The 18190-nt window shown below is 35.9% G+C and overlaps 1 protein-coding gene across 1 annotated transcript in view; it reads right to left on the minus strand.

Moving 5' to 3' along the window:
- Nucleotides 1-18190, minus strand: part of LOC120523805 (scavenger receptor cysteine-rich type 1 protein M130-like) — a 58507-nt gene that overhangs the window by 31191 nt on the left and 9126 nt on the right. The window contains exons 2-7 of the mRNA XM_039745427.1: nt 17280-17585; nt 12836-13141; nt 11084-11389; nt 8649-8957; nt 5791-6105; nt 146-454 (exon numbers count right to left, since the gene is read on the minus strand). Of these exons, the coding sequence (XP_039601361.1) occupies nt 146-454; nt 5791-6105; nt 8649-8957; nt 11084-11389; nt 12836-13141; nt 17280-17585 (1851 nt within the window). The remainder of the gene's footprint in view (nt 1-145; nt 455-5790; nt 6106-8648; nt 8958-11083; nt 11390-12835; nt 13142-17279; nt 17586-18190) is intronic.

Here is an 18190-nt window from a genome sequence, read left to right on the forward strand (position 1 = left end):
TTTCTACAGATATGGTGAATGAATTATATCTTCTTGAAGTTCAGGACATACCTGGGAAGAACCTTTAGATACATTCTATTAGAAATATTTTCAACAACTGACAATCCACTAAGGTGCTTTAAAATGAAACAAAACCTTATCTTACCTGAACATACAATTTCACTGACATCCTCATCTGCACAGTTATTTACTCCCCAAGGTAAAGCAGGGCACTGCCATAGTGAAGTGTGATGACGTTTACATTTAACCTCATCGAGCCATTTAATCGCAGGGCCTTTTGCAGCAGTGACTGAGACAGAGCCACTGTCTCCACAGTTGAGGTGATGGCATATCACAGAAGCAGTTATCCCTTCCATTTCATTGCTACAAATCAATCCCCAAGTGCCATTGTAGAAAGCTTCTGGTCGGCCAGCACAGTCAAACTCATTACTCACCAGCCTTAGTTGTTTATGTTCTGTTGGTAAAACAAAAAAATTATACTTTTCATACAGTGATTAAGAAAGACTGAAAGGATTTTATAATTACATAGCACAAGAGATACAATACAACATCCTCAAACCAACTTAATCCAATTCGGGGTCACATGAGGCTACAGCATATCCCAGGAAAATAGGCAGGAACCATCCCTAAGAGGTTGCCAGTCCTTAATAGAGCCCACTCATGCACACACACACCTTCACACTGAACTAATTAAGAAACACAAATTAATCTGAAATGTATGATTCAAAAATATTTGCTCAGAGTTAACAGTTGCAGTCACACATGGTAAAAGAGTGTGTGAGGCCTCCAAAGAATAATGCAAGCCAGGACCTTCACTGATCGGCCCAGAAGAAGTTCACCTTAAATCAGCCAGGATCTAACTGCTACCTGCAGACTTTGGGCAAAGCAAGCCCTAAAAATGTGAAGCTGGCTTTAAAATTTCAAAATACAAAGAATGTCCTACATCATGTCAAAATGTTTCACAAGGAAGACAATAACTATGAAACTCTGGTTTGTAGACATGTCTCACAATTTATCTTTATAAACTGAGAGATTTATTTTACAGATAAAAATGCTGAAAAGAGCAAAAAGGAGTTGCTTGAAAGGCAGTACAAAGCAAACCAGTCCAAAATCACTATCTGAAGGAAAAATCCAAGAAAATAAAATCAAGCAAATCATAAAAAAAATTGTAAATTTAATGAAATAAATTTCAAATATTCTGACAGAATTTCAATGGTCTGCTGCAGAGTTACTCTTTGATCATCGAATACAAAGACAAAAGGAGGATCAAGAGCAAAGGCGTCAAGGTGGCCCCACCTTCTGGAGTCCCATTCGCAAAGAACAGAATGCAAACCATAGAATGCAAATAATGATTAATAAGCAAAATTAACAGAAAATGACTTAGAAGTCAAGGGAAACAGCCCAAGCTGTAACACAATTGAAGTGAGTTAGAGCAGGAAGGAGAAGATAGATCGAAAGATAGCTGATAGATAGATAGTAATACAGTAAGATCACACATGTTTCTCAGCAGAATAGAGTACCTACTCTTCAATAGAAAGCAGCATATGGTCTCTACCCAAGGCTGGAAAAATGTGTCAATAGTATATACTGTATGTATTGTATGCGGAAAGACTAACTGAAGGCCACTGTGTTATACTACGCTGATCTCAATGTTAATGTGAATGTATTTGTAAGACTGGGTCATATAATAGACTTGTCCCAGCATTCAGGGTAGGTTTATTACCTCCATGACTCTGAACTGGATTAAGTGGGTTTGAAACTGTTATACAATGTTATAATTAAATGTTTAAAAAGGTTTCATTACAATTACTACTCAAATACAGTTAACCATATATTCTGCTAGATATACTGCATCGTTTGTGCACAACAAAGCATGTTATAATACATAAAAGAATTAATAGAAGGTGGTAGCATCAAAAGTAACACCAAACAGGATAAAAAAATGAGTAAGAGTGAGTCATACTACTACTATATAATTATTCCTGTAGATAGAGTAAGACAAAAATCAGTATCCTGAACTCTAAGTCACTAAAAGAGCAGCTATCATGTACAAGAGACCCTAAATAGTTCCAAAATATTTTAAAAACTGGTGAGTTTTCGAGATACCTAACACGAGAAACTGAGTGTAGTTCAAATAGCCAAATGAATTTCACTACACAGCTTTGGAGTAAGAACAGAGAAGCATTGACCAGTCTTGGCACATCTAGCAAGGGGAGGGGTGGTCAGCAGACAGACAGAGGCAAAACAGAGTCTTCTTAAAGGGACATATGAAGAGACAAAAGAAAAGAGTTGTTTTCAGGAGGAAACTCTTTCAGAGAACCACAAGTCAAAACAAGAGCTTTGAGTTTTGAAGTTGATCCAACAGGAACCCAGTGAAGAGACTAAAGTGGAGGAGTAGTGTGAATGAAACAAGTAATGAAGAACACCATCCAGGTAGCTGCAATCTGCAGGAACTGGAGAGGTCAGACAGCAGTTGAAAGAAGTCCCACAAGGAGAGAGTTGCAGAGTCCAGCTGAGAGAATACCAGTGCCTGAACAAGGAGTTGCATGGCATAATTAGTGAGGAAGAGTAGGATCTGAATATTATAAAGAAATAAGCAAAATGATTGAGTCAGTGAAGAAACATGTTCAATGAATGGAAGTGAGGAGTCCAGAGCTACACCAAGATTCCTAACCTGACTAATGGTAAAAATGTGACATCTTCAACAGTAATGCTTATTGACAAATCTGAAGGAGAATCAGAAGGCAAAAATAGAATATAAGACTAGAATAAAATGGTAGAGACTGAAATAAGATGTCAGAGAGACTGCTGGAGATCTAGGTTGAATATTTTGGGTTGTAAAAGGCAAACAAGAATTTGAGTTTATTGAGGGAAGAGACAAGTAAAAAGTGAGTATCGAAAGCTGATGGAAGGTCAAGAAGGATAAGGACAGAGATAATAAGAATCATATGGATCGTGGACTATCTTACAGACAGACCTCAGTATGTGCGTCTCGGGAACTGCAGGTCTGACATTGTGGTCAGCAACGCAGGAGTGCCGCAGGGGACTGTACTTTCTCCGGTCCTATTCAGCCTATATACATCAGACTTCCAATACAACTCGGAGTCCTGCCACGTGCAAACGTTCGCTGACGACACTGCTATCGTGGGCTGCATCAGGAGTGGGCAGGAGGAGGAGAATAGGAACCTAATCAAGGACTTTGTTAAATGGTGCAACTCAAACCACTTACACCTGAACACCAGCAAAACCAAGGAGCTGGTGATGGATTTTAGGAGACCCAGGCCCCTCCTGGACCCCGTGATTATCAAAGACGACTGTGTGCAGAGAGTACAGACCTATAAATACCTGGGAGTGCAGCTGGATGATAAATTGGACTGGACCGCCAATACTGATGCTCTGTGCAAGAGAGGACAGAGCCGACTATACTTCCTTAAAAGGCTGGCGTCCTTCAACATCTGCAATAAGATGGTGCAGATGTTCTATCAGACGGTTGTGGTGAGTGCCTTCTTCTACACAGTGGTGTGCTGGCGAGGCAGCATAAAGAAGAGGGATGCCTCACGCCTGGACACACTGGTGAGGAAGGCAGGCTTTATTGTAGGCACGGAGCTGGACAGTTTGACATCCGTGGCAGAGTGACGGGCGCTGAGTTCTCCTGTCAATCATGGAGAATCCACTGCATCCACTGAACAGGATCATCTCCAGACAGAGGAGCAGCTTCAGCGACAGACTGCTGTCACTGTCCTACTCCACTGACAGACTGAGGAGATCATTCCTCGCCTACGCTATGCGGCTCTTCAGTTCCACCCGGGGTGATAAACGTTAACATTATACAAAGTTATTGTCTGTTTTACCTGCATTTTTATCACTCTTTAATTTAATATTGTTTATCATCAGTATGTTGCTGTTGGAGTATGTGAATTTCCCCTTGGGATTAATAAAGTATTTATATACAGTAATCCCTCCTCGATCACGGGGGTTGCGTTCCAGAACCCCCCACGATAGATGAAAATCCGCGAAGTAGAAACCATTATGTTTTTATGATTATTTTTATATATTTTAAGCCCTTATAAACTCTCCCACACTGTTAACATTATTAGAGCCTTCTAGACATGAAATAACACCCTTTAGTCAAAAGTTTAAACTGTGCTCCATGACAAGACAGAGATGACAGTTCTTTCTCTCAATTAAAATAATGCAAACATATCTTCTCTTCAAAGGAGTGCCGTCAGGAGCAGAGAATGTTAGAGAGAGCGAGCGAGATAAAAGCAAACAATCAAAAAATCAATACGTGCTTTTAAGTATGCCAAAGCACCACGATAAAGCGGCATGTTGTAGAGGAGCGTCCGTATCCTCTGTGCAAACAGCCCCTCTGCTCACACCCCCTCCATCAGGCAGAGAGAGTGAGAGTGAGAGAGAGAGAGAGAGACAGATAAAAGCAAACAATCAAGCGGGAAGCATATCGTATATCATTGAGGAGTTTTAGTTAATATGTAATACATGCTCTGATTGGGTAGCTTCTAAGCCATCCGCCAATAGCACCCCTTGTATGAAATCAACTGGGCAAACAAACTGAGGAAGCATGTACCATAAATTAAAAGACCCATTGTCCGCAGAAATCCGCAAACCAGCGAAAAATCCATGATATATATTTAGATATGCTTACATTTAAAATCCACGATGGAGTGAAGCCGCGAAAGTCGAAGCGCGATAAAGCGAGGGATCACTCTATCTATCTGTCTGTCTGTCTGTCTGTCTATCTATCTATCTGTCTATCTGTCTGTCTGTCTGTCTGTCTATCTATCTATCTATCTATCTATCTATCTATCTATCTATCTATCTATCTATCTATCTGTCTGTCTATCTATTTAAGCTCTGCTTCATTTTCCCACTTGATTGCCTTCTTTGTGAAATTTGAATGATCTTTTATTACTGGCATAGCCTAAACACATGCAATCTATGTGGTAGCATGGATGCATGCAAAGTGCTGAAATATCATCCCATCCAGGGCTAATTGCATTGGTCTCTGTTATCCTGATGCCCTGTACTGGAAAAGATCCTTTAAAAACATAATAATGATGAAAAATGAAAAGGACCACTTTTATATCAAATGGTATTCTCGAATATAGATTACTGTATAGTACCTACAGAGCAAATGTTTAACGTCACTTTAAAATATAAAGTAAAATTTGAAAAGTCAATATTAATAGTATTTGTACGTATACATTATTATTATTATTTTACAGGCTTTTGAATAATTGAAAAAAAATGTAAATATGCCATAGTATTTCAAACTGTATTGTGAATTCTTAATTATATGTTAAATAAAATTCTAAAGATCTGTAAAATAGCTTTAACGCTAAGAAAATTTTATTGATACTCGCAACGTGTGCTGTAACTTTCACATTTCATGTATTTCCTTATACTATCTCTTTTTGAAACTTAAACATCCTCTGCACTTAGATTTGGATTTGTGTAATTTAAAGCCATAGAATTAGTAAGTGAGCAAGTGGAACTTGCCCATGCACAAATTTGGATTTCATCTAATTGAGACACATCTTTCAAATTTAGAGCAAAACATTGTTTTCAGAGGTACCACTGCCACGTCATATTTCTTTGCATTGCAGAAAGACATGCAGTTAGGTTGTATGAAGACTTGTGTGTGTGTGAGAGAGACATAGAGAGAGAGTGTGTAAATTTAGGAAGGTTGTTCTGTTAGTTCACTTTTTCTTCTTGAAAAAATGTTGTCCAGAAAACTAATAGATGTATCGAAAATATAATCTGAAGAAATACCTGAACACAAGAGGCCCACATCCTCCTTATGTCCACAGTCATGAATCCCCCAATTGTTAATTTCACATTCCCATAGTGTTGATTCATTGCCATAGCAGTTGACATCATCTAACCAAATTGGACCAGTTCCTTGGCCATATATAGATGAATCTGATGTTTTAATAGCATGTCCACACTGCAGCTGTTGACAAACCACATCAGCATCAGTTAGATCCCAGAAGTCATCACATACTGTGCCCCAGGTTCCATTATAATAAATCTCCAGTCTTCCTGCACAGTCACCTCTTCCATCTGCTAGTCTAAGGGCTGTGTGATCTAGAGTGAAAAAAGAATATTAATCTGATTAACATGCAGTCTATTTTAAGAAAAATATCACAGGTTTTAGTAAGTTAAATACAAATTCTATTGACTGATCCACATAATTTTAGTACATTTTACAAATGATACCTCATATATATTGAAAGATAGGTGCCTAAAAAATTGAAATCAGAGAAATGGTGTAGGTGTATTACTCTATTATATTTGTATCTTCCCTAAAATCTCTGCAATGTGGTCTAAATTCATTATAAATATAAAAAACCACATAATTTATCACATAAGTATTGCCCTCTTTAATATGACACGCCTAAATTATCATTGGTACAGCAATTTTGTTTCAGAAGTCCCATGAATAGTTCAATGGAAATCACCTGTCTGGGGTTTCAATTGAATGCAGTCTAAACACACCTGTATTTGGAAGCTCCAGTTTGTGGTGAGTCCGTATCATGACTTAACCAATACAATGAAGACAAAAAGAACACTCCAAGCAAGTCCATGTAAAGGGCATTGCAAAGCACAAGTCAAGAATTGAGGAAAGAAAATATCCAAGTCACAGAATATCCCACAGAGCCCAGTTTAAATAGTCATTAAGAAATAGAAAGAGTTTGGCACAACTGTAGATCTGATGGAGCAGGCCATCAACAAAAAGTGAGCAATTATACAAAGAAGGTGACACGTAAGGGAGGCCACCAAAAGACCTCTGAGATATTCAAAGTTGTTATAAGCTACAATGGCCGAGAATGGATAGAACATCTGTTGCCCGAGTGCTTCATCAGTTATGGGAGAGTGGCAAAGAGGAAGCCACTATTTTAAAAATTACACTGAGAGTTTGCCTAAAGGCGCATGAAGCACTCTGAAGTCAGCTGAAACAAAGAAAAAAAATCATATGGTCTTATGAGACCAAAATTCAAGACAAAATTGGACCATCACACTAAACGACTTTTTAAACACTTCATATTATCAAAAACACACCACCCCCACTGTGAACAATGGTGGTGGCAACATCAGGCTATGGAGATATTTCTCTGCAGTAGGCTCTGAAAGGCATCTGTGGGGAAAATGAATAAAGTAAAATTCAGGGAAATCTTGGAGGAAAACTTGATGTAATTGATGTAGTCTTGTGTGTATGCCTTGGGGAGATTTGTTTTTTAATAAGAATACAATCTCAAGCATGAAGACAAACCTCCACAGAAAAGGCTTAAAAACAACAATGCAGATGTGCTTGTGTGGTTGAGTCAGAGTCCAGATCTCAATACATTGGAGAATTTGTGTCTGGACTTGAAAAAGGCTGGTCACTCAAGATCAACGTGCAACCCAACTGAGACTAAGTATTGAGAAAAATATGCAGTGTCCAGTACAAAGCTGATAAAGAGAGACTAGAGCACACAAACTCAACACTATCATGGCTGCTAAAGGTGCTTATACTGAATACAGTATTGTCTTGAAGAGGGCAAATATTTATGGAGTCAATGATTTTGTGTTATATATTTATAATTTATTTAGATAACTTTGCAAGGGTCTGTTTTTACTTTACTAAACAACCTAGTTTTTTTTGACCAAAGTCAAAAAACACAAATTAAATTCACTGTGAGTCACCGTTTTATAACAAAAAAATATTATAACTTCCTGGAGGGTGAATCATTTTTATTGTTTCTGTAAGTCTAATGGCTTTTTGTCTTTGCTGCATGTTTTACTTTTGATTTTTCAGTTTTACTATTATGTAGTACCAGTAACGACGCACTGCATAATAACAAGCAGTGAATACACGTGAGTTCATCATTCCTAGTTTTCCTCCTTTTTCTCTGTACGTTTATCATTCGTTTGCTCAGAGGTTGATGTGCTTGATGCTTCCTGAGCAGCTCTTGTTTTCTCAACCCTAGCGGCCGTCTACTCCTGTCGGCATCTCTTCACATTAAAACTGATTAAGTCAGTGTTTGTGTTGCAAGTACTTAGTATGTTTTCTTTAATTTTTCACTTAAGCTAGCACTTAAGTCTACAATCTGCCTCAAGAATGATTTAAGATATGAAGAGGAAGAGGAAGTGACTGTGGTAGGGATGATAACGGCTCCCGTAGGCATGAGCTGCACAGCCGCCCTGCTGGCCACTGCTGAGAGTTGATTCTACAATAAAATAAAAATAAAAAGAGTAATAATATTGCAGGTCAATCATCCCTCTAAAGCAGATAGTAGATGTCACGTAGTATATGTGTACCAAATTTCAAGTCAATAGTTCAAACAGGTGAATTAAAATCCTTGACAGACAAACAAACAGCCACGGTAGCCTATTATATATAAAGAAATGCAAGGTTTTGAGTGTTTTAATTGTAATAAGTCTTACTACATAAACTGTACACTAATTTTCTTTAGCAATAAGTACATTATTTATTTGGATTCTGGGTCTCTAGTATATCACTACACACAATGCATATTCATCACACATTACTGTGTACAAACATTATTAATAAATACGGTATTTTTTTACATAGAATAATAAAACTAAGTTAACATTTGCATTATAGCACAGTGCAATAATAAACTTACGGGAGCACAGAAGGCCAATGTCATCACCAGAATTACAGTTAGTCACTTCCATAGTGCAGTTCAATGAAATTCCTTTTTCTCCGTCACAGTGAATGCCACCTAGACATGTGTCACTGTCCCCTACTCCATAGCGTGTTGAGTTATAAATGTGTAATGCAGAGCCACAATTAAGCTTTTGACAGACATCAGAAGCTTCACTCAGACTCCATTTATCAAAAAGTAGTCGTCCCCAGACACCGTTATAGTACACCTCAATTCTTCCATCACAGGGGGTCTGTCCACCCAGAAGTCTGAAATGACCTGGAACATCTTTAAGAAGTAAAGGGGTATTAATATTAAAATAAAAACATTGAAGAAAGTATATTAAAGCAGTTAATTTAGTTAAATAATTTATGTTTGTACGATTATACAGTATAACATTACTAAGTTGTGTATGCTGTATGTGAGTACATTGTATATTGTAGTCTCAAAATCTAAAATACACCTTAACAAGAAATACAAGCACACTATTTTCTCCATGGCTGTAAGTAAATAATTTTAAGATTGATTGCATTTTTTAATGTTGGGCGTGTTGGTTTCTGTTGTATTATACAAAGACCTATTTACTTTGTGAAGCACCTTTTCTTCTAGCTCTTATAATACAACAGCGTATACAATATATTTTTTAGTCCTTATGGTGTATGTTTTTATCGTCACCGTTCTTAATAAATAAATTTTAATTTCTGTTATAATTACTACAGTACGTTGAGCTCAATTTTATCAAAGGAAAGAATTGAAGTTTATAAGATTGTAGGGCTCAACACTATCATTACACAATGACTTTAAGTTCAAATCGTATTTTTATAAAATATGATTCCTACTTGCCTGTCTTCCTCAGACTTTTCAAGCAGTAAAATTCCAAAACCAGAAAATGAATAAAATACCATTAAACACCTTATATTAAATAAATGAAACACCATATATTAAATGCAAAACATATAAGGTATGGCCATGGCTTTGTCAATACAAGCAACTTTTGAGTAGTCTTATGACATAAGAATGAAAATTATCACCGGATTTAGTGCTATAAGTTGTAAAGGACCTATACTATTTGTTGGAAAAGTGGATGAAATGTCACTGTGACGGCTGGGTGAGGTATGTAATAACATTGTTTGCCTTTCTGAGGCAGCATCTAACATATATTACAGGAGTTGTTTGCAATATGGACTCCACCTCTCGTTCCTTTAACACTGTAAGAAAACTGTAACTTTCACATTCCTTTTACTTCCTTATACTATCTCTTTTTGAAATTTAAACATCCTCTGCACTTAGTTTAGATTTTATGCTTTATCATGTTGAACTGTGCGGAAACCAGCATTTTATTAAAAGTGAGCATGGACCCCAATCTGGTGAACATAACAGAAAAAATATAGACTTTCCTCAAGAATTGGAGGAAAACCAGCAACCTCTCTAGTGTATCTGGTAATGTATTCTGCCTCCAGCTTCCTGAAATCTATGACCAATTACATGATTTTGCGAACATTAAGGGAAAGATTATTGCCCTGGTCATCACTAATGATCTATGATTATGGTATGTAGTATTCAACATACTGCCCTGCGGGGTGTTTGTGTTGCAGGTCAACATGGAGGAAACCAATCTGCTGATTAGGAAGTCAAAATTTCACTGAAAAAAAGAGCCAATCAGACCTATGCTTAAGAGTTTGGTGACTATCTTTGATGGTAAATAATGTAAAATTTTGAACTGTTTAGATATTTGAAACTTTGGAGAGACATTTTGTTGTCAAGGTACACGAGAATAGTATGAAGTGCAAGAGATATGGCATCATCTGTTTCCTGGTTGCTACAATATGCAAACTGGAGGTAGTCCAAACTATCTAGAATATCCCATTTAACATGACCCTGTGCCAATTTCTCAAACCCCTTCATCTCAATAGGAACAAGTGCAATTGGTCAGTAATCATTAAGAGCATCCAGTTTTTGTTTTCTTGGGTGCAAGCATAATAATTGTCTTTTTGTAATGTGTGTTTTTGAGGAGACACGGAATGTCCCAGTGAGACATTAGAAATACTCAGCTAAAATGTTCTCTCAAATTTCATCTGGACCAAATGTTGTTTCTTTCTTAAATGAAAGCTTATAAAAATGTGTAAGTATGAGAAAAAATGGTGTAGAGGTGAATGACAGAGACATTTCCAAATCATTTCATGTTTTAAATTAGACTGTTTGATTTTTTTATTATTGTTTTGTTTGTTTTTGTTTATTTTGTTTGTATGTGCATAATTTTTTCTTCTTTTGTTTTCGGTGATCTTTTGATCTGTTGTACAAGACACAACAACGATTCTGTGACCTGTCTGCTTTTTTCTGGAGACTCATTAATTAAAATCACCTCAGAATACTATACCTCATTGGGAATCATTACTGTAACATTCTTTACTCACTAGAACAGATAACTCCAGCGTCCATTTTCAGAGAGCACTTGCTGTATCCTTGAGTTGATATTTGGCACATTGACATTTCTGTTTCATTTCCTTCACAATTAAATATGTCAGTGCTAGTTTTTCCAGTATTATTATCAAGTCTTGTATAGCCTGTAACTGCTACAGCATATCCACAGTTCAGCTGGCGACACAGTACAGTGGCATCCTTTAAATCCCAGGCCTCTTCACACACTGTCCCCCACTGTCCTTCATACTGCAGCTCCACTCTACCAGAGCATTGATCACTCAATCTATAATTTGTATATTCTGTAAACAAGCAAAAAAAGGCATTTTTCCATTTAGACACTCAGCAGCCCTAATTCTTGAACTAGAAGCCCAAAAGTAAAATTGTGAGGACATGGTTAAAGTAGAATTAAAAGATGCTGGTAAGTAAAAACAGAATTTTAAAATTCAGATAGAAAGCGTGTTGTAGCTTGGAAATAAAGTCTCCATATAACTTCATTACTTCAAACTCAATTTTTCATGCGTACGCATTAAATAGAAATTCCTTCTTACAATTGTTTTTTATTCTGTTTAACTGTTAGGGGACTTTTAGATATACAACGGTATGCACGTTAAAGATTATATCATTTACAGTACCCTATAATAATTGGCACAAATAAATGTGCTTATTGACTGTTATACAAATAAACTTGCTGTTGCTCTGTTATATTCATCATTCTCATCATACTGAAATGACGTGCATCTGTGAAGATATTTATAACTGTGATCTTGACTCTTTGTTGTTTAAGATACTAATTTCGCAAACACATGTCTACCATTACCACAGACCAGTACTGTAACTACAATGCCAGTAACAAATAATAAATAGAACAACAGCCATTACATTTAAGAGCAGAAAATATATACAACAAATATTTATGCACTTGTCAGAATAAGCAGCTGTTAAAAAGCTCCAAGATCTTTGGATAAAATAAGTTTCTGAATTGAGTGGGTCTACTGCTAATGGTCCGTGTTTTTTTGCCAGAATGAATAAGGAAGAGAAGTGATTTGCTCTTCTAGATCAGCGTGTGAAATTTATTTCCTGAAGAAAAGAAAGCTGAGTGCTTATAATGTAATGTTCTGTGCTGACTTCACTACCTTGTGTGGCGATTTGCAATCCCAAGCTGAAGTGGCACAATTTCAGGATATAATGCACACAGTGAGTACACTGTGCGTCTGTAGAAACTGGCGTGCATGGATTGGCACATTTGTTTTTTCTTCAGATGTCGGAAGAAATAATGTTTTTTTTTTTCACCTTCATAACAATCGCTAGGTGAGTTCTTCTTGCTTCAGATCATCAGTAATGGTGACCCCCATCACACCAAAGACAAAAAAGTAACTTAAAATTAATGCACTACTTTAAACACATTACATTTCATAATACGGTAAACAAGTAATGATTAATAGAACTAAGTTACTGCTAAACGTAAGGTCCCCCAACATTGCTGCGGAGAAAAAAATAAAACTTATCTTATGTGACAGCTGATTTAGCATTGAGTACTGGGTAATGTTTTCCTTTTTTGGAACGTTGAGCATATTGTTTGGTGGTGAAGCTTAATATTCTAACAGTATACAATATTAAAAATAAAAGAAGGTTGAATGTTTAAGCATAGCAGAATAAAGTAATGAAAAAGAGGAAATAAAAGTGAAGGTTCTGAAAGAAGATTATATGCAGAAAAATATTTTAATTATATTATTCAGTCAACTTACCATAACAGTCAATTTTAACAACTTTTTCGCATTCATAATTTGAATGTTTTTTCTTCAGTCTTTGACAAAAAGACAACTTTTCTTCACTTCCATCACACTTGAACTCTTCTGTCCACTTTTGCCTTCCGTCGTCATCGCTGTAGTCTGTAACCTGGACACTTTGTGAAACTCCACAGCCAAGCTCTCTACACACCACATCAGCAGCTGAGGAATCAAAATTCTCAGAACAAACAGGACCTTTTGTTCCATAAAGTCGAACCTCCAAGAGCCCATAACACAGGCCTGAAGGAAAGCTGGCTATATTTCCTGTCAAGACAAGTTTTGCTCTTTAATAAATTGTGATAATTACCAAGCCCTAATTGTAATTTTTTTGGACATCAACTGTATTTTTACAAATATTCATTAAAGTACGTTTAAACACACAAACTTCATAGCACAGTGAAAACTGATGATTTAAAGTACAACATAAAGTAAATTCTGACATTATAGATGTTTTTAGTGTGTGCAAAATTAAAAAGTTAATCCAAGGAAATGGAAGCTTATTACATTTTTAGGTGTGTTAGAATATAATCCGCAAAGCACCTATTGTGAAAGCCCATGTCGGCCTGTCTGTCTGTCTGTCTGGAAACAACCAAGCCACCAGTGGACCAGTTTTGTTGAGATGTGCTACGCTTATTCTTCAAAGAAATTTGTCATGACAGTTCAATTTCCATTCAGATATTTCGAACAGATCAAGTTGTAAGAAGTTTTAAAATTTCTAAATGTCCTCGTGAACAGCATTGGTGACTTTGCAAAGTCGCCCATCTTAAAACAGAGTAATGTTCTGTTTGACTTCAACTGGAAATTGGTTTACTATTTTAATTTCATCTTTAAAATTCTTGCTTAAATTTGTACATTTTCCTATTTAACTCATCTGAGTGCCACTTGGATGTCCAATGCAAGTCAGTCAAATTGCAGGCAGAGCACATGCACATGCAAACAGCTCACACAGAAAAGAAATCAACGTTATCAACCTGCAGCTAAAAGGTGTTTGAACTAATGAATAATATGGGAAAGGCAGCACTGCGCTAAGTCGTATAAACACAAGACAGGGTTAAAAATGGATAGTGCTGTCAGAAGTTGGGTGCCTTCAATGATATTAGCCCCTGGTCTCTGGCGCCCAGGCCCTGATTTTTCAGTCCAAGATATACACGACAATCGGATCAAGCCCCTGATCTTCTTGCCTATTGTGTAACATTTGTATTCTTTTTATACAATAAATCAGTTCCTTTCCAGAAATCACTTATTTATATCATATTAATGAATTACTTTGTTTTAACTAATATTACTAGCTAGATGGGGAACTTAATTCAGTTCCTTTTACCCTTTCACAGGTTAATATAGGTGCTGATTTTATGGGCAATTTGTATTAATATATATTTTCCAGTTGCTAATTATTGCATTCTACTCTACTGGGTGTGCATTCAAAAACCTTATGTTTAAGAAAATACAACAACAATTAGTCACAAACCCTCCATCATTAACACACATCAATCAATGCCATCTTCACGTCAATTGAAATGTAATCTGCTGTGTGTGAAAGCTGATGAGCCACCACAAGCCAATTTGTACTAACACATGTAATTGCATTCTATTATTATTACTTTTCAATATGAGTATTCAATACAAAATTATTTAATTAACAAAAAATGTAATAACTAACTCTTGGAAGAAGTAAAATATACAATGCTCCAATTATCATATCAGTGGATTTAATTGTCAAACACACCTTAACGTTACTCTATTCATACATTGTCTAACTTGTTTAAGTATTACTTTGTCTTGACTGGCATGTGATTGTTTTACCTGAGGCACTGTCCATTTTGATCATAGAATTTGCCTGTTTTTCATTAAAGAAAAGATAAAAACAATTTTCTAATGCATTTGAAAGATAACTGTTTTATATAATACTGCAGTATCTAGGAATTGCATGCAAGTGTGTCTTTCTTTGCTTTTACAATTAAACTGTGTTAACCTTTTAGACTGTCAGTTTTAGCAAAGAAAAATGAAATTCTCATTCTACAAGGGATTTGTCTTGCTTTTGTGTTTTATTCTTTCAATGCTTTGGCATGGTTTTTTAACCTACTTTTACATTTTTTTTTAAAATACCTGTACTAACAATACATGCAAGTTTCATGAAATGAACAAAATGTTTCTAGTTGTTTAGGAATTGCATTTTTTAGCACATGATATTCTTAATATAACTTAATTAGCCAGATTTGCCATATCTGCCTGAACTATGATCTACTTTTTTGTTATTCTGAACTTGTAATTCTTTTTCATGCTATAATGTTATGAGTAACACACACTTTACATTGTTATGCTCATTATATTCAGGACAGTATTTTGCTTCTTTCTAGTGAATGAAATAACATCAGGCTTCAAAAAAGCATGAGTATTTCTATGCGTTTTGCCAGTCTAGGGTAACTCATCAATATTCTTGAGTAGGGTGGAGCTTTCAGCCAAACCACAATGGTGTGTAAATGAGAAGCTGTAAAAGTTACTTTTACAATAAACTGAAACAACCATTACTTGAATCAAGAGATAGTAATGACAATGTGAATTGGTCATCAGACATTGACACAGATAGTGAAGCTGATGCATATGGCACTGTGCGTATGGCATCAATCGAACGACTGTGATATTCCTGCTGTTATCATGTAACACTGCCTCAGGCCACATGCAACCCTGAACTGGATTATATGTGTTGACGGACAGTGAAAACAAACAGAATGAATTAGTAATTTGACTTTAGTTCTTTTACCTTTCCTATCCAGACATTGCTTAAATGTATTAATCCATAGTAAACATATCACTGAATGACATATGATCCATTGTATTATAATTAATTGAAGATAGATCTATATTTTTGAACTCAGAGTCCAAATCTCATCAGCTCACTGTGTGTATGCAGTTTTCGTGTTATGAAAAAGAAGCAGTGATTGACTGATTGACTGGCAAAATAAGGCCAATCAATCAGTCAATTTAGAAAAGAGAAAATTATGTCTGATAACTGTTTTTAGTTGTCCAGTTAATTGTATCTATTAGAAGTAACAACTGGACTTGCTTTCTTGAAGATACTTCACTTGAAAATGGCAGGATTTAAGAGGGTTAAAAAAGCAATTTAAAACAATTTGGAACAACCATCCTTAAATGAAGCAGGAAACCTCTTTTACAGCAGTTCATACCTTCATTCATGTAATTGTCACGTAATGTAAATTCACACCAGCCTCTAGAAATTCTTGGATTATGGTAAATGATTGAATTACCCATAAGAGTTTAAATGCCAGGGAATTCCTACCATTCTGCTGAACTAAAAAAGCCACTCAGATGAAATGTCTTCAGGAATGCTCAGTGTGGCCAGTTGTATTTCACTTACTAGTAATTGACACAATGAGAAAATGAGGACTAATGGTAATCACAGATAACACCATGAAGTTTGCATATCCTACCTTCCTACAGGTATTTTGGTTTTCCTACCACATCCCAAAATATGTGTGTGGCAAGTTTGTTGGTATCTCTAAATTGAACTGAATGTACCCTGTGATATACTGTCTGTGACCTCCCTCCTCTGTTAGATCCTGTCTTGTACCTAACAATGCTAAAATAAGCTTCTGTTCCCTGCAGTCACTAAATAGGTTCATAAAATGTACAGATTAATATGAAAAAGTTCTGCAATTCATGGGGACATCACCCAGTGGTCCATGCTCAAAAAATCATGCTGATTAAAAAGTTGTGCATACTGTATTTAGACTTCATTAAAGACAAGGGTACATCTGATCAATTATCATAAGAATTATGACCATTTCGTTTATTCTACTTTAAATCATTTATTTTCTAAGCATACTTTTTCTCCATTTCATGGTCATGAAGAATCAGAGCCTATTCTGCCAGAATTAGACACATGGCATAGACCATCCTTCAGTGGGGCACCAAGTCCACTACATAGCAAGTTGACATGTACATTCTGTACTCATTCACACTGTTACAATTCAGAATTATCAATTTGCCTAATGTAATGGCAACATTTTTGTGATGTAGGAGAAAACACTAATCAAAAGTAAAAAGTTCTGCAAACACTTGGAGAAAAAGCAAACTTCTCACAAACCTGGAAAATGAACCCAGTTTCTTTTAGCTGGCACGTAACATTGCTAACTATGGAGCCATGGCAATGGTCCCTCTTTTATTTTGAATTAATCAAAGGAGAAGTGAGTTGAACAATATTATGACTAAGTCTATTGCTATCATTTATTATTTCTATTTTGAAAGGGTATGGAAATTACTAAATGCTGATAATATGAGATGAGTAAGGAAATGTAGATTTAATATGTAAAAAAGAAACAACAGTTCAAAAGAAACTCAGTACATATATAATATAATATAATATAATATATTCTGTTCTTACCAGCGCAATCTTGTCCAGTGTCTTTGTCATGAGTGCAGCTTTCATCAACCTGCTGGTCAGATGTGCATTCAAGCAGAGACCTTTCATTTCCATTGCAATCTACTCCAGTTAGCAGGATGATCCCAGACTCATCAGGATCATCATAGACACGAAGATAGTCACCACATCCCAGTTCATTGCAGATAACAGCACCATTTTCAGTATACCAATATTCACCACAAACTGTACCCCAGGTTGCATTTTTAAAAACTTCTATTCTTCCTGCACAGCGATTTTTACCATCTACTAACCTCACTCGTTCACCACCTGTCAAGAAGGAAGTAATCACTTATCATTTCATGATGAAAACAGGAAACAGATGTGCATCTAGTAGCATCGTTAATTTGCAGGAAATATTTTGTTTTCTTTTTTTATATCTTTAATTCAGTGAAGTTGATATATATTTGCTAATCTTTTTATAGTGGCAACCATTTGGAGAGATCAAAGCAAACCACACATTCTCAAACATGGCAAGTTTGATTGCCGTTTTCCTGAGATACACCACAGTGTGTTAACATACAAATTGTCAGATCCATTTAATCCAATTCAGAGGTAGCAAAATGCATAATTTACATCCAAGTTGAAGATTATGTATAAGTAAATGCAGGACAAATGCTCATTGTGTTAGGCAGTGTGGCCTAGCGATAAAGGAAAGAACGTACTCACTTTGATTTATTTGCCAAAAAGGAAAAACACAAATAAGAATTTAGCTGTACATTCACTAAAATAAACACTAAAGTAATATAAAAATGTTTTTTTAACCTGCATTTGATTTAATTACCCCTTTTATTGTTTTTTTAATCAAGAATTTAAAAAAACAAAGTTCATAAAATGTAACACTTTTAAGACTTTCTTATAGCTAATGTAAATAC

This window comes from Polypterus senegalus, chromosome 1 (genome assembly GCF_016835505.1).
Source record: "Polypterus senegalus isolate Bchr_013 chromosome 1, ASM1683550v1, whole genome shotgun sequence".
NCBI lineage: Eukaryota > Metazoa > Chordata > Cladistia > Polypteriformes > Polypteridae > Polypterus > Polypterus senegalus.